The sequence below is a fragment of the Danio rerio genome, chromosome 15 (genome assembly GCF_049306965.1).
Source record: "Danio rerio strain Tuebingen ecotype United States chromosome 15, GRCz12tu, whole genome shotgun sequence".
In the NCBI taxonomy this organism is placed as follows: domain Eukaryota; kingdom Metazoa; phylum Chordata; class Actinopteri; order Cypriniformes; family Danionidae; genus Danio; species Danio rerio.
This window is the reverse complement of record NC_133190.1, coordinates 24,492,503-24,513,682: the sequence shown is the minus strand read 5'-3', so window position 1 is coordinate 24,513,682 and position 21,180 is coordinate 24,492,503. Positions and strand designations below refer to the sequence as shown.

General features: G+C 37.2%; 1 protein-coding gene across 6 annotated transcripts in view; it reads left to right on the top strand.

The window, feature by feature from the left end:
• Positions 1-5,386, top strand: part of drd2a (dopamine receptor D2a) — a 32,266-nt gene extending 26,880 nt beyond the window's left edge. For 5 of the 6 annotated variants that reach the window (XM_073922707.1, XM_005157501.6, XM_073922705.1 and 2 more), the window contains one exon: positions 730-5,386. In XM_073922707.1, coding sequence (XP_073778808.1) covers positions 730-917 — 188 coding nt within the window. In that variant the 3' untranslated portion in view covers positions 918-5,386. 6 annotated transcript variants of the gene reach the window in all.
• The last annotated feature ends 15,794 nt before the right edge of the window (positions 5,387-21,180 follow it).

The following is a 21,180-nucleotide window of genomic DNA, read 5'->3' as shown; positions in this document are numbered from 1 at the left end:
GTCTTAATTAAGTTAACCAACTAAATGAATGAAGCTACAGTTAAATGTGCAATAATAAATGTATTCTAAATTAAATTAATTGATCCTTTCAGGGAACCATATCAAATCACTTTAACTGCTTAATGCGGTCACTTCAAAAAAAATTATTCTATGAAGTTAAAATTAAATGAACAAATTAAGTCAACTGATTAATGTGGAATGGGTGTACATGGCTAAATATAAATCCAACATACTTCCTTCAGTTCTGTTTGCATTTTTACCATTTTAGAAAGAAGACTTTTCTGCTGCATTTGAAAAAATCCAAAATACAGCAAAACAGCAAACTTGTAAAATATTTATTAAAGTTCAGAAGAGCCGTTTTCTGTTTGAATATATTTTAAAGTGTAATTTATTCCTCTGATGTCAAAGCTGAATTTCCAGCATCATTACCCCAGTCTTTAGTCTCACACGTTCCATAGGAAATCATTATGATGGTAATTAAAATTATTATAATCATCATTAATTATTACTGATGTTATTATAATCAGTGGTAGAAAAAACTGCTGCTTAATATTTTTATGGATACTGATACATGTTTGATTCATAAAAAGTTCAACAGAACAACATTTGTTTGAAAAAAGAATTATTTTACAACAAATATTCAGCCTTTTATCTTAATGAACTACACAATAAAAATTAACAACTTGCTGAAAAATAATATTCCCCTCAACACCTCTGCTTTATTTTTAGGTGTATTCATCATCTGCTGGCTGCCGTTCTTCATCACACACATTGTCAACACTTACTGCCAAGTCCCTCCTGAACTCTACACTGCCTTTACATGGCTGGGCTATGTGAACAGTGCCGTAAACCCAATCATATACACCACTTTCAACATCGAGTTTCGCAAAGCCTTCATTAAGATTCTGCACTGTTGAGACGGAACTCACTTCAATGGAGCAGAAAGGGATGGAAATAATACCTCATCTGCAGTGGACACAGTGTAAAACTTCACTGGAAGAATCATAAACGCATCCCATACAGACTTGGGCCTGGAGGCTACTGTACATCTCTTGCATTTCACTGAGATTAAAACTAAAGGAATGTATATAAATTGACTGTATTATAAAAAACAATTTTGTTGTAAGATCGTATCATCCAAAAATGGAAAGAAAAAAAAAACCCTGGGGGAGATGGGGCTTTTTAATCAGTATCTTCAGCACAGACATGTTTGAGATACTGTACAACTTCAAGCAATGGCTTTCCTTATCTGTTTGTCAGTATTATGTTTCTAAATCTGCTAAAAAAATCCCAAACGGAACTAGTGGAAAACAGCATACATAACATTACTGTGTATGGGGTGTAACGGTACACATGTCACTGTTCAGTATGTATCTCGGTCTTGAGATCACAGTTCAATACAGCTTTGATAAAACAGGAATAAGCAGTAAATCCCCAGTGCTTGCTTTTTTCTGTTTATTTTGAACAGACAGAAGTGTCACAATCAGCTACAGATCTCAAAAGCTACTTCTGATATAAAAGTACAAAATAAGTCGATTAATGAAACATAAAACTTTATATAATGAAGAGACTGTGTATTAATAAATTAAAAGACAAGTTCAACCCTCTCCAAAAATAACAAATACACATTAGTTGAGCATTACATTTAAGATTCATTCATTTCCTTCAGCTTAGTCTCTATTTCAGAGGTCGACCAGTACTGGCAAACAACCATACACATTCATTCGCGCGCACACGCTCGCTCGCTCGCGCACACACACACACACAGTTTCCCAGAAGAAACCTACTTGAATATGGGGAGAACATGTAAACTCCACGCAGAAATGCCAACTTAGACTTGAACCAGTGACTTTCTTGCTCTGAGTTGACTGTGCTAACCACTGAGCCACCATGCCGCCCCCAATTTAAGATTCGATAAGCTTTAAATCTGAAATCTCTTTTATTGAAAATGCCAGCATGGGATGTCCATTTATCTGTTATTATATTAGCAGCAGGTGCACTCCAACTTTAAAATGAGCTGAAACAACATGATTTTGGGGGGAAATTTACTTGTTTTGTGTTCAGTCTACTCAGATTAGATACGTTAAGTTAGTAGATTTGTGTTGAGGCAACATGAATGAATTGTGTGGAACCCTGCATTTTTTACAGTGTGCAGTGAGCAACTCCTGATCAGTCACTGCCCTTGTGTGTGTGGGACCACAGACTGGTTTACGTACTGTACACACAAACTGGGTGCGTCCCAAATATTGGGATATTGGGTATGCATATTGCATACTTATGCACTATTTTACACCACTTAAGAGTATAAATAGTCTGATAATCAATAAAATAAAATAATAGACTGATTTATACTTCTCCGTCAACCTCTCAAAAATGTAACTACACGTCACAACAACGCTAAGCACAAGCACTGTGATAGGTCGGCTTGGTAGCGCTGATGACCTTGGGTGGGCGGGAACTAGAGCTGCGTGAGTCCGTTGGAGCGAGTGTTTACAAGTGTCGAGTCCCATGAAGGAGCTCCAAATGGAACATTTTGTTTTGTGTTTATCTTATGATTAAAGTTGTTTCATGTCTGCCGGTATCTGCCTCAAAATGAGCGAGTTTGAGCCACTTGTACATTAAGGAAGCGTTCAGAAAAAACAAAACACCAGTGAAGAAACTCGACACAGAGGAACATAAACACCTCACTAGCTGCTAGCGTTCCGGAAGCGTTATTGCAGAGGAACAGACACAGCGCACAGAAGTAAATGCACGGCAACGCGCAAGGCATGCGCCGTGGGTCACACCAATCACTCGACGAAGAAGTATAAACCAGACTTAAGTCAGTGGCTGCGTCCGAAACCGCCTATTACTCAGAAGATACTGCATTTGACTTTAAACGTACTACTCGGCCCTTAGAAAAGTACATTCTATACAGTATGAATTCAAGAAGTATTACTGAAATTTGGACATATTACATTTTTTCACTCTCTCATGGGGCATCATGGGACAGCGTAGCATGCATGGGATGCATACTTCAGATTTATGCCAGAAGTAGTAAGTCATACGGGTACTTCTCGCATACTGATTTTCAAATTCTATGAATTCGGACAAATTACTCGGCTCGCATACTCATTTTAGCGCACTGTATAGTATGAAAGTATTTGGTTTCAGATGCAGCCTGTGTTTCTCAAACATGCTTCTGGCCAAACACACCTGAATCAGATCTTCTGCTCATTAGCAGAGATTGAAAGACTGTGGTGAATGGGTGTGACAGACAAAGGAGTCATCCAAAACATGCAGTGTTGGTGGTCCTCCATTAACGTGGTTCTAAATAAGCGAATGATGCACTTGTTCAACCAAAAAAGAAATGTGGAATGTTGCTTAAATGTTTTATGCACACAACAGTCACAGCTCTGCCCACGTAGCGGAAGGTTAGGCGCTATCGGGTGCTGAGGTTGAATTACATTATTAATTTTGAATTAATTTGGATTAATTAAGTTTTATTAATTATCAAGTACAATTCTAAGTTAAAATTTGCAAGTTATTATGCCATCTCTCAAAGGTCAATACAGTTTTACACATGACAGGTACTATTTGATAGTCTCATTCACACTAGCAGCAACTTCGTAGTTGCCTGAGTGGCGACCTACTGCAAACGCAGGCCTGTGTACTGTAGATCTACAGCAAAGAGAATACAATTGGCCTCTAAGCGAGCTGAGAGAGGATCACGGGAGCTCTACTGCTGCTCCTGTTGGCTGACATTCAAGAAAGTTGCTCTTCATTTGCATAAAGTTGAAGGATTCTCAACTTTGTTACATCGTTAGACACGCCCACCTGGTCGCAAACGGTTGATGTCGCTTGCATTATTTGCATTATTTGATAGCAACATGCCAGATAAAGAGTGGTATGGTGGCTCAGTGGATAACATTGTCGCCTCACAGCAAGAAGGTTGCTGGTTCTTGTCCCAGTTGGATCAGTTGAATCATTTCTGTGTGGATTTTGCATGTTCTCGCAATGTTCTTGTGGGTTTTCTCTGGGTGCTCTGGTTTCCTCCACAGTACAAAATACATGCGGGATAGGTGAACTGAATAAACTAAATTGGCCATAGTGTACACTATGTGTGTGAATGTGAGTGTATGGGTGTATCCTAGTTCTGGCTTGCAGCTGGAAGAGCATCTGCTGTGAAAAACATACACTGGATAAGTTAGCTGTTCATTCTGCTGTGGTGACCACTGATGAATATAGGAACTAAGCCAAAGGAAATGAATAAACATGGCGGAGAGGGTGCTTTTTTTTAAAAAGCATTGTTGAGAGCTCTATCTCAAATTTTTTAGATGGAAATATGTGTTCTGTGTTAATGGCTTTGGTGACTGAACTCCCTGTATATATCCTCAAAGTACATGAATTAAACTGTGACACCTGTACCGTGATTGTTCAGAACATATACATGTACCGTTACACCCATTGATAAAACAATTTTTTTTTTAATTTTTATGAAAAAGCCTATTTATGCCAGTCATGTCTGACGTTATGTCCCATGTTTATAATGTGTTTGTTAGATGTTCTGCAACTACCATCCAGCATAACACATTAAACAACTTAAATAACGCATTGAGCAAACTGACTGTAATCATCTGTACACTGTTAACGATTTCCTGTAGAATCTACAGCAACTTACTGTAAATCAACTGCAGCAAATATACTGTAGTTACAATTACAGCACTGTTTATCTTGCTGTATGTGTATTTACAGTATTGTAAATCTTTACTTTAAAATACTGTAATTTTCATAATGCAACTTCAAAATACAGTAACATGCATAACGCTCCTTCAGTAAAATGTAGTTAATATTACAGTTAAATACTGTACGATTTACAAAAATTGTTAACAGTGTAGTTTCGTAATGAATATCTAAGAATTTATGCCATATCGTCAGCAAAGTGGATTTAACATCATACCAAAAAAAGAAAAAACAAAGCAAAGAATAAAACACAATTTCAGTATAACGCTGATATTTTTAAACAAAATAACCTTGACCATCATAAGTTAGCCTTCCCAATGGAGGCATTACCCATTGTAGTTCCTTGTTTTTTGGCCTTGAGGAAGTAAATATAAGTGACGGAGTGAAAAGAGAGGATAAAGCTGAACTGCATGACATCCCTGTGGAATGGATTGAGTGAACAGCAAAGAGCATCGGCCAGGCGTTGCAATAAAAAAAGTCAGCAAAATGAGTGTAAATTTCATTTAAGGTCCCTTTTTTTCTGTTTATATGCGTAGCTTTTCATGCTTTATAATGACACACATTGAATGTGATGGGCCTGCCGCTGCAATGTAATGCATGTTCTCATGAGATGTTTGTCGCACACTGATATAAGATTATGAATAAAGTAATTGTTCACTGACGGCTTGCTGTTATCATGACAGATGTTTTTAGCAATACAAAGCAACAGTGTCTGCTATTTGATATCAATATCAATGTATTTCATCCTCGTAAACCTTGTGACAACTCTGGGCATTGCCTTCCCTGCAAACTTTATGGAGGATAAGAACATTTGAGCCATAAAACAAAGTTGCTTCCTTGCCCGAGGGGTGACTCGACTGATGTGGCACACAGCATGCTCTGTGGACGGACAACACGATGACATTAGCCCTATGGCAAGCATCTGTGGACACAGCTGATGATCAACACACACCACCGCTCTACAAACAACTGCTAAACTCACTTGTACACAAGCTTTGTGTAGTAATTTACATGTTTGTTTTGCAATCAGAATCAGATTCATCGTAAGCATAGAAAATCAATGGAAACAATGTTAAAGTCCAATAACATCTGCAACCATGCTGGGTCCACTTTCATGTTGACTCTTGAATATATTTAACTATAAAGTATATAATTGAATATTTAATAAAATAAAAAAAACTGTAATTCACAAATAAATCAAATACTTTGTAAAAAATGATTGCTTTTTAACAATACTTATTAAAGTATGAAGGTGTTAAAGAGATTACATGTAGAATTTTGACACTGCTGGTCATTAAGTGAACTATAAAAGTGATTTAATGTCCCAGATCAGAGCATTTTTTTGTCCCTTAATTCTTTAGGAGGATTACATTCTGAGCACAACATTTACTGTAGAACAGTCTTAAAACTAAAAGTCATTAATTGGTTTCCATGAACTTTTAAAAAGGTATTTAGAAGAATGACAAGCAGATGCCCAACTCATTTACTCCCACATGATTTATTTCCTGCTCAGTCCATAAATGAGTGGCGATATTCATTTGGTTCCTGACATTCTTTCAAATATTTTCCTTTGTGTTCAGCGGAACAAAGAAATAGTACAAAGAACTGGAATGGAAGTGTGAGGGTGAGAAAAAGAGAAAACTCAGTTTTACATACAATGCATCCTGAAAGTATTCATAGCGCTTCACTTTTTCCACATTTTGTTATGATACAGCCTTATTCCAAAATGGATTTATTTATTTCCTCAAAATTCTACATACAATACCCCATAATGACAATGTGGAAAAAATAAGTTTTGCAAATTTATTAGAAATAAAATGCCTGAAAAATTACATGCACATAAGTATTCACAGTCTAAATTGAGCTCAGGTACATTTTGTTTCCACTGATCATTCTTGAGATGTTTCAGCAGCTTAATTGGAGTTCACCTGTAGTAAATTCAGTGGATTTTGACATGATTTGAAAAGGCATACACCTGTCTATATAAGGTCCCAGGGTTGACAGTGCATGTCAAAGCACAAACCAAGTATGAAGACAAAGGTATTGTCTGTAGACCTCCGAGACAGGATTGTCTCGAGGCACAAGGCTGGGGTAGGTTACAGAAACGTTTTTGCTGCTCTGAAAGTTTGGAATCACTAGGACTCCTCCTAGAGCTGGCAGGCCATCTAAGCTGAGTGATAGGGGGAGAAGGGCCTTAGTCAGGGAGGTGATGAATAACCCAATGGTTACTCTGTCTGAGCTTCAGCATTCTTCAGTAGAGAGAGGAGAACCTTACAGAAGGATGACCATCTGTGCAGCAATCCACCAATCAGGCCTGTGTGGTAGAGTGGCCAGACGGAAGCTACTCCCCGCCTGGAATTGTTCATCTGAAGAACTCTCAGATCATAAGAAACAAAATTTTCTGGTCTGATGAGACTAAAAGTAAACTCTTTGGAGTGAATGCCAGGCATTACATTTGGAGAAAACCAGGCACCGATCATCACCAGGCTATTACTATCCTTACAGTGAAGCATGGTGGTGGCAGCATCATGCTGTGGGAATGTTTTTTCAGCAGCAGAAACTGGAAGATTGGTCAGGATAGAGAAAAAGATTAATGCAGCAATGTACAAAGACATTCTGAATGAAAACCTGCTTTAGAGTGCTCTTGACCTCAGACTGGGACAACAGTTCATCTTCCAGCAGGACAATGATCCAAAGCACACAGCCAAAATATCAATGAAGTGGCTTCACAACAACTCGGGGAATATTCTTGAGTGGCCCATCCAGTGCCCAGAACTAAATCTTGTTGGAAATCTCTGGAGAGATCTGAAAATGACTGTACACCACCACTTCCCATGTGCCAATCTTGTGGCATCATATTCAAAAAGACTTGAGGCTGTAATTGCTGCCAAAGGTACATCAATAAAGTATTGAGCAAAACCTGTGAATACGTGATTTTTCGGGTTTTTTATTTTTGATAAATTTGCAACAATTTGATACACTGTATATGAAACCTTTTCATTAAGAAATGGAAAAGTTCCAGTTCGCTCCATGACTGATAACTAAAGTTCTTTAGACTTATACTTACTTACTACCAGGGTAGTAAGTTATCTTTATGAGGTGGGTTGTTAGCCCAACGCTCAACCCCCAACCTGGAGAACCAGGACATACACACATACACTATGAACAATTTAGCTTACCCAATACACCTATGGCATATATCTTTTGAGGAAACCCAAGTGGACACCGGGAGAACATGCAAACCTTCTTGCTGTGAGGTGACAATGCTAACCACTGCGCCACCGTGCCATTCGTACACTTATACAGATATAAAATAATTAAAACAATAGCAGAGTTATTACCACATACGAAAATAATAAAAATATATAGCATTTATAGTTTGGTTCAGGTTCAGAACAATTATTTTTCCAGTTAATAACTGATACTGTAGGTCTTTTCAAATATAAGGGATAATATATAGTATTTAAAGCAGTAGACATGGAGGAAAAGCTGCCACCACTGCTTGATAAACCAAACGTGGTATTTTAAAAGATATACAGTAGATCATCATGGCAAGCTTGCAAAAAGTGGCAGCATTCAAAGGTGTAGGAAGCTAAATTATTGCCTTGCTGCCCTATAAGGTGGTGACTCTTGTCTTGAAGCACCTGAAAAAGTGAAGTTCGATAAACTAATTTCGAGAGAAGCACGAGATATGATTGATCTCATCTTTTCTCCTATCCACAATCCTCGATAAATTAATCAGATTAATCCAAACATACAATAAATAGCCTATTTCACGTTACTTCCCAAAAGCTGCGGTCACACTAGAGTTTGATAATGCGAAATTCTGCCGTGCAGCGCTGCGTAAAGAAGCGAGAATAAACAAGATTATTAGGCATTAAAAAGAAGCGAGCGATCGCTCCATGTTTTAAATTTCTGTCCAGAGAGGTCATGTTTTGATCATTGGTTGGTCTCACGCAGTCAAGTGATGCGATTTCGCAGGTCAGAGTTCACCAAGCTTGAACTTTGCACTGCAGCAACCTACGAAACTTAACGCATGACCCTGCGTTTCCGGTCTGACGCATTTGCGTGCGTATAAATAGAAGTCTATGGGAGGAAAAGCCCAGTGTGACCGCAACTATATCTATGTTTTTGAAGAATCTTTCCTTTTGAAGAGGAGCACATAATATAATTAATCGCGGCTGGTCTCTCCCCCACAATCATTGATATACTAATCAGATGAATCCAAGCCTACAATAAATAGCCCATTTCACGTTACTTCCCTTTTCTTCGTTATTGAGGAATCTCCCTCATCCACCCCATCTCCTCATTTTTTCCTCCTTTACCAGGGGGAGTTCTTAAGAACTACCTAATCTCGGACCCCCTTATTTGCTCATTGACCAGGCGGGATGAATTATCTCTGAGCTCAGGGTTCTTTCCATGGGACAGCATGCCAAACCTGCTATTATTTTTAAGCAATATCTAAGTGTGAACTCTTGAAACAGATTTCAGAGAGACTTCTGAGACTTTTTCAACAAAATAGAGAGCTTTGATAACTAAAAGTGAATTTCCATACTACAATACTATAACTTCTAGTTATCAAAAGTGTAAAATGTTGGTCAAAAATGTACCTGTTCACACAAATCGACACCAAATGAGTGCTTTAGGATGCCATGTTTATTTTTTTTAGCTCAACTGTTTGTAATGGAATGCACGTCTTATCTTTAAGACAGTAAGTGATTCGGACATGCCTTGATGCCTTCCTGGTTTGGAATTCTACCTCTGAAGTAGGCACAATTGTCCTTTCAGCATTGATATCACAAAGTGAAAGTCTGCAATTGTGCAGGGATCTGCAATGTAGTTGACCAGACTCTACAGATATCAACATAGTGGAGTAATTTCAAATGTTAACCTTCGAGTGAAAGTTTATTAATTCAAGTGTTTTTAAGGTCTGACTGTAAGAATTTGGTCACATTTTATTTGATCGTCAGTTTGTTAAATTAAGTTACATTGCATTATAAGTAGACTGTTAGGTTGGGGTTAGGGTTAGTGTTAGGGTTAGTGGAAGTTGACATGTACCAAAAATTTTAAGCAAAATTCAGCCATTTAGGCAAAAAAAATTAAACGTTTATAAAGATTAATTGTTCATTCATTCATTTTCTTTTCGGCTTAGTCCCTCCATTAATCTGGGGTCGCCACAGCGGAATCATCCAACTTATCCAGCATATGTTTTACCCAGTGGATGCCCTTCCAGCTGCAACCCATCTCTGGGAAACATCCACACACACTAATTCACACTCATACACTATGGAAAATTTACTCTACCCAATTCACCTGTACCCCATGTCTTTGGACTGTGGGGGAAACCGGAGCACCTGGAGGAAACCCACGCAAACCCGTGGAGAACATGCAAACTCCACACAGAAACGCCAACTGACCCAGCCGAGGCTTGAACCAGCGACCTTCTTGCTGTGAGGCGACAGCACTACCTACTGCGCCACTGCATCACCTAAAAATTAATTGTACATTACATAATTATTTACTCAAAGGGCTGTTTATTATTATTATTATTATATGATGACTCCCCAGAAAACCATAAAACAGGGGTCACCAAACTTGTTCCTGGAGGGCCGGTGTCCTGCAGATTTTAGCTCCAACCCTTATCAAACACAACTGAACAAGCTAATCAAGGTCTTAATATAGGTTCACTTGAAACACCCAGGCAGGAGCGTTAAGGCAAGTTGGAGCTAAACCCAGCAGGGACACCGGTCCTCCAGGACCGAAACCTGGAGAACCCTGCCATAAATCATTGTTTATTTACATCTTTTCTTTGTTGTATTTAACTTTGCTTGTCATTTTTTTAAATGACATTTTATGTAGAGGCTCTCTCTACAGAATCCTTCCAACCAATCTAAAATAATGAATTATTTTTCAAGCAATTCAAGTCATGTGGTGAAATTGCATTTAGATCGCAATATATACTGCAGTGAATGAGAATATTTCAATGTCAGTTTTTTTCCAATATTGTGCAGCCCTACTCTGAAGACAGCATTTTAAAGTTTCTGGATGCAACCTGTTAACCAGCAAGGGGTTCAAAATATTAGTCCTGCAGCTGCTTCAACTGAAGATGCAGTTTTAAAAACATTTTATATCGTTTACACTAGCTAAACTGGCTGTTTAACCCCCATAGACCGTTTCCTGGATTCTTATAAATAATAGTTTACTGTACCATACCATGTGCAGAACTATAAAAACATTAGGGGTTTAACTTTAAAAAATAAGTTTGACTTATTCAGGTTATACCTACTAAATTACTAATATTATATCATTTTAACATAAAATGTCCTCAAGCAGACAGTCAACTTATACAAAAGATATTAAAAGGAATAATCTGAGCGGGCAATATGGGGATACAATTACCATTATATTTATTATTTTATGTACACATCATTAAATTAAGTGCCAAAGGAAATAATATTGTTTCATATCTTATTAAAGATCTTTTTCTTTGCCAAGGATCTTTAGATGCTGCTTAGAATAATTTAGTCCCAAATGTGGCCCTTTCCTTCTGCCAAAAACCTTTGAATCACTTTTTTAAGTAGTGTATTGAGGACCAAAGGTGCTGATGCAGGGTTTGGTACCAAATGTTGTGGTAGTTTGAAGTGAAGGTTTAAAGATTATTAATCATGTCGACTGAAATTAACTTTGTGAGGGCTTGTGCAATATTAATGCAAGAAATACTGCATGCTATTGTAAAATCCCTAGAGATATGCAAATGATTTCACTTTACACTATTGTTATTCATTTAACATTGAAACCTGACAGAATGAGGTTAATGCTAAATTTCGTTACAAACCCATGTTGATAATATTGGAGCTTTACAGTTTCCCCAAGACAACCAACTGGCTTTTACTGACCTGCTCACAGGCTACATAAAATAATGGATGTTTTTTTCACACTTTTTTTTTTTACAGATCTTCTATCAATGCAATATACTTTTGTGATTTATACTCTGAAATGGTTTTCTGGCATCTGAACGTACAAAGACTCTCTTGCCAGCAGGATTTCTCAATTCCTAGAAATTCTTTCATTCAGGTTTGTCCATCAGCTGCTCACATTTGCCAGAATCAAATCATTGCTTTTGACATTTATCGCATACAGAGACTAGCTTGCTGTCAGAAGTGTCATGCCCATCCAAATGTACACCCTCTGATGTGTATTTTGAATGCAACTTCTAAAAAAATGTCAGAAATATTTATTTTTTTATTCAAATGTTTTCATAAACCATTTAAATGGACGGTCACCATTTTGGACTTTTCTCACCATGCTTTAAAATCATATACTACTTATGTGAAAGAGTAGGACTTCATTAATTTAACATAATTTAACAGCTGTTTTGTGTGAAAAGTGGAAAACTGACTTATCTAGGTAGGTGTGCAATGTGTATGTGTGTTAAATCAGCAACAGTAGTGTGTAGAAATAAATGGCTTTCCTGACATAGGTTATAAGTAATTTTTGAGACAGGTTTTCAAATCGTTCTTTCGAATGGCTGATGACTGAATGATTATGAGAAGCAAATACTTCAAATAAGAAAGTTGTACTGTTCCTTTTAACATTTGTTAATGTTTATTTCTGAGTTGCCTAGAAAAGCTGTTGCCTGAAACAATTGGCCGTTTGAACTGCTACAGCAAAATGTCATGCCAATCTAAAAAGCAGCATTTATCATTTGAGTTCTAAGGTAAAATTCAAGTTGTTTTTATATTAGTGTTTTCTACGTGTCATTGCTTATGACTCAAACATAGGGGGCATTCCACCCCTATATCTTACGATTGTATAATTTTATATTTGCTTCAGTTTAAATTAGAAATGTGTAATATTTACAGTATCACTACCGTGTGAGGGAAAATAATTTGTTATGGCAACAATGCTTATAATAGGAGTTGTATTGGTTTTAGTGGAAACAGCAATCCATGTGGGTCTCTACTGGTAATAAGTTGCCTTTCCTGGCATGTAACAAATTGCTAAATCCTAAATGAATATGGCCCAAAACACGCTGCTGAACAAGGCTGCCAGGTTTGAGTTACCGAACATACAGTAAGCATGATACTATATTAAAACCCCAAAACATTTTAAGAATGTGCATGATTTAAAAACAAATATATTTGTGTCACACAACCCTCTATTTGGACTGTATTTCTGACATAATCAGTTTGCTCTGTAGTAGCTCACAACTGAGGAACAGCATTGTAATTACGATAAAGTAAAAAACAAAAAACGAAATGATAAACCATTGTGTTTGCTTCAAAAAAAGCTGTTTCAAGAGTTCCCACTTAGATATGCTTGGCATTTATAGCAGGTTTGGCATGCTGTCCCGGGAGAGAACCCTAAGCTCGCAGATATTTGAGCCCAGGGCTCCTGCCCGGTCTAGAAGCATATCAGAGGATCCGAAATCAGGTAGGTCTCGATTGCTCCCCCTTTAGAAGTGGAGAAAAAGGAGGAAATGGGGTGAAAGGGGGGGGGGGGGGGGATTCTTCCAAAAAGAAGGAGAAAGTGATCCATTTATATTAAGCTAGGATCATTCTGATTGGATTATTACTGATTACGGATGAGTGGCCAGCAGTGCACAATCATATCACGTGCTCCTCTCGAAATTAGTTTATAAAACTTCACTTTATATCATATCAGCTTTTGTAAACAAAATTGGTTAGGTTTAGGGTATGATTTAGCTTACAACAAGCAATGTACATGGCAACGTTCACACTGCAGGCAAATGTAGCCCAAATCAGAGTTTTTTGCCCACGTGTGATCTGTTTTTGACATGACAGTGTAAACAACCCAAACCACATCTGATCTTTTTAATTACAATTTGTGTTGATTTTATGTGTGGAATTAAACAGATCTGATGTGTTACAATCTGACCACTGTGTGAACGGTTATCTAGGAATTATTGTGATTTTACATCATTTTTGGTCAACACACGTCATTATTCTGTACTGGTTCATGCTGCAAACATCCTCTTCTCCTCAGCGGCATAGAAGAATAGCAGACCGAGCAAATACTTTGCCAAAAATTAAGGTTGTTTATTTTTAATATTTTTTGAATGACAACTGGCGTTTGGAAATAAAGGTACAAGAGCTGTCACTGAGGCAGTGCCTTTTCAAAAGGTACAAATTTGTTCCTGAAGGGTTCATAATGGTACCACAAAGGTACTTTTCAGGTTCAATTGGGTACTAATATGTGCCTTTAAGGTACCAGTGTGGATTATTTGGGTACAAATATGTATCTTTTCAAAAGGTACTGCCCCAGTGGCCACAGCTCCTGTAGCTTTATTTCTGACAGTGTGTTACCCCCCCAAATAACGTTTTCATTGTTGGGGGCAACATTTTTCAACATGCTGGTAGACAAAGTTTCAGTTTTACTTATATGAGTTTTGACTGGATACAGCCTAAGTTGATTCTAACAAATTAAAATGAATTAACAGTAGGCTAGGTTATCAGACTCTGCAAACAATATCATTTTTAACACCAATAAACCTGGCATAAGCCCTGCCTTCACTACTCGATCTGCAGCTGCTCATTTACCCTTGTTGAGTTCACTACACACCGGTGGTCAGAGAGGTTTAGGTTTTAAACACTGAAGTACACATTACAACCAGCAAACCCATTTACAATTCATAAAAAGTAAACAGCCGTTGTTTGTGAAAACGGCTAAAATCATATTAAATGTAATCTGACAGCATGCTTTATTCACTTCATACAGTATACACATTTATATGCTGTGCATAGTTTTGCACATGTGGGTCAGTTTAGGACCATGATTTGTTCACACTGGAAATCTGACATTGACGGCATTTATAACAACAAAGTGAACAGCTATGCAAAAAAAAAAAAAAAAAAAAAAAACTGATCTGAGAAAATCTGATTTGATCTAATTTGAGCACTAAGCCTTGCAGTGTGAATGTAGAGTACATGCCTTGAGCTTTGTGAAGTATTTTAGGTGTTGCAGAATCGTTGGGAGAATCATGCATTTCCAATGAGTCTGAGTTGGAAAAAAAGGCCTAAGAACTCATTGGCTGAATCACATTTATTTACATGTTAGGTTACATTTATGTGCTAGGGATGGCCTAAAAACAAAGTTCTGACAACTTCTGTTTTCTTACATCAAATTTCCAAAAACAATTCCACTATGATGTAAAATACAAAAAAACATGTTCAATATGTAGACCTAATGCTTAAAACAACAATGGCAGACCATATGTGTGCAGTAAAACAATGTATCTTTAGAAAGTAGCATCACCAGCTGCTGGCCATACAGAAAATATATGTTTTGTCAATTTAATAGATTTTGTGTATGGAAATTATTGACAACAAACTGTACACTCCAAAAAATTACTTTTGTTGCTTGTTCAAACTACTTATTTAAAATAAGTTGAAACAGCACAATTCCTAAGTTTTTTGGGACAACTTTATTGTTTCATGTTCAATACACTTAAATTTGTGCATTAAAGTCACCTTTTTAGATTTGTGGGTGTCACGATGTTGTAGTGGGTAGCATTACAATATTAGATTTTTAAAAATAAGCGATCGCTCCATGTTATAAACTTCTGTCCAGAGAGGTCATATTTTGATCCTTGATTGTTCTCACGCAGTCAAGTGATGCAATTTCGCAGGTCAGAGTTCACCAAGCTTGAACTTTGCACCGCAGCGACCTGCGAAACTTAATGCATGACGCTGCGTTTCCAGTCTGACGCATTCGCGTGCGTATGAATGGAAGTCTATAGGAGGAAAAGCCCAGTGTGACTGCAGCTTTAGTTGGCGGTTCATTCCACTGGGACGACCCCTTAATTATTTTATTTGGGTTGTGTGGAACCCGGCATTTTTACAGTGTAGATGTCTGCAAAATGTTTCAAATATGCACAGGAAACATTAACTAAACATATTATAATTCAAATGAAATTGTTTTTTAAGGGGGTCATCATCCCCAGAATATCCTCTTCAACTAAAAACATTTTCCGGCAGACTGCATTGGTAACAAGTGTTTACTTATAAAAGGAATGTAAATGTGGCTCCTCTAGTCGATCAGAATTCTCCTCAGATCAAAGCAAGGCTTTCACTCTAAGCCGAAGGGATAGGATAGACTTGGTTCAATGCTATTTCCTGGAATAATTACATAATTGTGCGGACAAATGACTTCTATTTGCAATTCCTGACAGCATAGCCCTGTTAAATGAACGAGCGTGGTGTGGTTTGAGTCAGTGGCGTGTGGTCCAGTGGGCAGCAGGAGCGCTCTTATTAACACATCAGAAAAACAAACACAGCACCTGCCTGTGGCTCAGCTGGCCCTGCTTAATTCTCTTTAGTTGGGCTCATAGGAGGGGGGGTAACCGTGCCAAGCAAGTGATTATAGCATCAGCGCTGTGGGAGCCCTCACACCCCCTCCCTCCTTCTTTCCCTCTCTCTCTCTCACTACTCATTTTCAGCTTAACATCTCTTGCCCATAGAGTTCAGTCCACGAGAGCACTGGATACTGTTTTCAAGAGACAAATTAGCGCAAAACATTCCTTACATGGCTGAATTAGCAACGTGAATGTGCAATTTGCAGGTGTTTTAAACATGAATAGCCTCAAATCATTCGTAAATGTTACCTTTTCTCCCTAGTCACCTGTCACATCTCCAAAATGACTTATATCTCACCCACGTGACCTCTTTCGCTTTCTTTTAAGTGCTGACAGCAATCAAGGGTTGTTGAATGCTGAAACCGGTCTTAACATTTGTCTTCCCTCCACTCTCAAGAAAAATAGCCCTGATTGCAGGGTATGAAAGGAGCAATTTGGTTAATTAGAATCTGTCCAGATTCATGATATTTCTCACAGAGAATGTCGTATATTCCATTCAGGAATATTTAGTATAATTAACCAAGCCGTTCTCAATTGCCAACAAGTTATTTTTAACAGGTGATTTAGTCAGCTAATGAGGCTTGAATACACTGAAGTTTCTAATCTGCTTCTTTTGAGAAGTCGAGTGTGAAGTTTACTTTGCTCGAGTGTCTTGTTTTAAGGGTGATCTGATTGTACTCACACATCCATCTACATTTGTGATTGGAATGAAGACGAGTGAAAAATGTTGAAAGGGTGACAAATGTTCATGGCAGATCAGAAATGAATGACTGGTGCCGCATACACATTCCTGCCTTTGAGGGTCAAACACCCCAGATTTAATCTCCTCTTAAGGCCTTCGGTGCATGTCTATATGAATGGCCCTGGGTGTTCTGACAGTGATCTGTGCTTCACTATCTGTACAGGATGTTGATTTATAATGTTCTTCTGTACTTTACACACTGTACAATGTAACATTAATGGAGGGATAACTGTAAGGGCTTGCATGCTAGAATCATCATGTGTTAAAATTTTTATTTATAAAATGACATCTTCCCAAACCTTCTAGGCTGTAAATTGTTTTATTATGTAAAGGGCATCAGAGCAATCTTTTATTTATTTTTTGGATGTGGATCAACTGGCTAAAATCTCCATATTAAAACCATTAAAATGCGAATGTTTAATCCCATGCCAATTAAGTCTTTATTAATATTTTCAGTTTGTTGACGGATTTTTAAAGCTAGTTTTACAAAGTTTATTAAAAAACAATAGTAATTTACAGTGAGTGTAATTATAATAACCTGTGTCAACTTAAATAGATATTAAATAAAGGTGCTGTATGTAAGTTTTTGACTCTTCTAAAGCATACAAATACCATAATATGTTAGCAGATATTTAAGTAACATGCCAAGTGAACATTATTGTTTATCTGAAAACAATGCTGAAGTCAGATATTCTGCTTTGAAAATGTGAGTTACTTGCTAGAACGCTGTCTTTGTTTTGGTACCTTTAACCCACCCACAGTCAGTTTAGCCAATTATATTGAATTAATAATTAAATTTCAGCAAATTATATTTTTATTGCCATACTTTTCTGCTGTTCAGCTGTGAGAAATAGAAGCCGTTTCTGATATATCCTTATGAGGTGTGGATTGGAACAAAAACTCCATTAATTTTGGAAAATATTCCCTCTATCGCGTGGCGTTACTTTAATTTAAAACACCACTAAATCAGTCTTTTAGACTCAATAGTCAGGCTCACTGCTGTTAATGTCATCAATCTGGCAACCTGTGTTTGTGTTTGTTTTGATCCAGGAATGCAATACCTAGTTCAACCACTGGGCGTCAAACTTACATACGGTACTTCATCTTTAATATATAAGATATACGTGTCTGTCTGTTTTTCTTTTTCTGTATTTGTATCCTCTGCATCTGTAACTGGACAAGTGGTAATTTAAACTATTTTCTATAGCCAGATCAGCATAGTATAGTTTGAAATATATGCTTTAAACTGTATTTGTAAAATTATCAACATATTTTAATGACCTCATTCATTGACAAGACATGCTGGTGACTTGCAGAGCTTGTGCGAACATATTCACATCGCTTTGGGTAGAAGTTTTCTGGTCACACTTTACAATAAGGTTCATTAGTTAATGTAAATAATGCATTTACTAACATGAAAAAACAATGAACAATACATTTACTACAGTATTTGTTCATGTTAGTCAATGTTAGTTAATGAAAATACAGTAGTTCATTGTTAGTTCATGTTAACTCATGGTGCATTAACTAATTTTAACAAGCACGGACTTGGATGTTAATAATGCATTAGTAAATGTTCAATTATGATTAATAAATGCTGTACATCTGTTGTTCATGATTAGTTCATGTTAGTACATGCATTAATTAACGAACCTTATCATAAAGTGTTACCTTTTCTAAACTGCTGTTTTTGTTTCATTTACATGTCTGTAATCAACAGATTTAGCGAGCGCCACATTTAACAGCTAATTTTTATTGGTTTCCCTGGTTTATCAGGGAATGCCACAGAGGAACAAACAGCCAATGACTTTGGCATATGTTTTTATGCAGTGGATGCCCTTCCAGCCGCAACCGAGCACTGAGAGTACAGTAACTCATAAACCCCAGCTCTGGGAAACACTCATACGGTTTCTCATTCACACACGCATACACTCAGTTTAGTTTAAGCATACCACATGTGTTTGTGGGGGAAACCAGAGCACCCAGAAGAAATCCATGAGAGAATACAAACTCCACACAAAAAAACTTGGTCCAGCTGGAACCCAATCCAGCAACCTTGTTGCTGTTATTGCTAACCATTAATTCTCCATGCCACCCTGTACTTTAAAATGTGAACAGAAAAAAACAGATAATCTTGCAGCAACAATATAAAAGCAGCCTAATTCTTAGTGAAGACTGTGGACTTGGTGAAACTGATGGGACTGGACTCTTATTAATCAGGCCAAACTCGACTCATTCACTGCATTCCATTCAATGCCCTTCAAATGCATGAGGTCTACCAAATATTACACCAAACTTCTCTCCACAAAGGATCATGGGGACTCGAAGTGTCCATCAGCTGTACACTGAAATCCTCACTCTGAAGTGTCCTTTAAAGCAGGAGTTCCCAAACTTTTCAGCCTACGACCCCTAAAATATCAATACCACGGACTTGCGAATTCCTCAGAGATGGTTATAATATGCAACGCTGCGCACACAACAATAAGCTAATATAAACAAGAGCCACAGTCTAACAACCATTTCACTGTTATAGTCATTTATTAATTTCATTAACCTCAATTAGAGAAACTGGTGGGCACAATGTTTTCAGCATAAGTCTATTCTTGGTATAATTTTGGAGACCGCCACTCAGAGATCATTCTCAGTATTCACTTATGGCCTGTATTTATTTTTAATGTCTTTGATTGCCGTAAAGGTGTCAGAAAGTTTAATCTGGTGCTATAAAATCAATCTGCTGCCGCTATTGCGGTGTTGTTAATCTAACGCAAGCACACCAATCCTATGAAGAAAAAAAATTAATTGAAAGGCTGATGGATTTTGTTTTTTATTTTTATTTTTTGTGGGATATGGTTAATGGTAATACTAATTATTTAATAAAATTTATTTGACTTTTTAAAAGCAAGCGCCCCCCCTCATTGTCCTGCAGCCCCGCAAGGGGTCCCAATCCCCACTTTGGGAACCACTGCTTTAGAAGGTAATATATGTCATTTGGAATGCACCAAGAATTTGCAGATCTACAAAAAATGGCAGACAATGTTGTCTTTTTACAACAGCAGTTACAATGTAAACAAAACCATTTTAATAGTCTGAGTTTATTACAGCGACAGATAATGTGTTCACAGTGAGACGATGGTGTCATTTTCTGGTGCATGGTGGTAAAATTTAATCAACCGCTCATTAGTAAAGCTATCTATGTGCTTGCCTGAAGGACTCAAAAGTAATGAAAGTCAAACAGAGCAATAATTGGTCATACTTCACTTCAAATCTTCTCTTAGAAATGTACTGTAGAAGGTACTGTATTTTCAGCACATTTCTTTGGATGTGCAGCCTAGTGTATAAATTCATTTTTTTCAAATTTGCTGTGGAGATTTAAACCTAATCCGCGTATATGATGCTCTTTGGTGCATTAACAATAGTCCACAGGGAACACTTTGAGCTCTGGTATTATAAAGGTTCTGAAGCTTTGAAGAGAAAATGTCTACACGAATTCTTCTCAGGATCCAAACACTAACAACTATTTAATTACATTAAATTAAGTTTATCTAACAAGTGTAAATAACACTGCGGGAAGTCCTCTCTTAATCTGCCTTTGTTTTACCGAATAAACATGCTCAAACATGCACACATCCACCACTGAGCACAATTATGTGCTAATTATTATTTTCCTCAGTTAGAATTAGACAAATGACTGGAAATGATCCTTCCTATCTATTTTCCACATGTTGTAATCCCCTGTAAGCTCCCTCTACAAGAGAAACTGCCTGAGAAACATGCTTGTACATGAAAGCAGATAAACTAGTTCTTTACTATAGTGCACATCAGTGAAGTTTCATCAATTTGTGCTGTTCACAAAGCTTCTGGTATCATGCAGAATTTAATGAGACATTTAAAGTGCCATGTACTGTACAGTATAGACTGCAGAGTAATATGTGGGCTGCATGTGTTCACATTCCTTCACAAGGCATTGATGTTTTATTAAAATAATCACTCGAGGAAAAGTCAGAGCCTTGCTAGAAAGTGTTTCTGATATTCTGATGTCAGTTTGAAAGCTCCAGATCCTTATTACAACTTTCTTTTCTGTGTCACAAGAGACTATGTTAAATTACCCAAAGATTCAAGGTTTGTGAAATATAGAACTGGAGCATTTGAGTTATATACAACGGTTAAATATGTAATGATGTCCAGCATAGTTTTAGCATCCATTTCTCAGTAAATATACACTGTAAAAAATCTGCTATTTTACATTTTCCCACCTGGTATGTAAAAAGTAAAATAACGGCCATTAAATAACAGAAATTTATTGTAAAATAGTGGATGTTAAATTACAGAAATTTACTGTAAT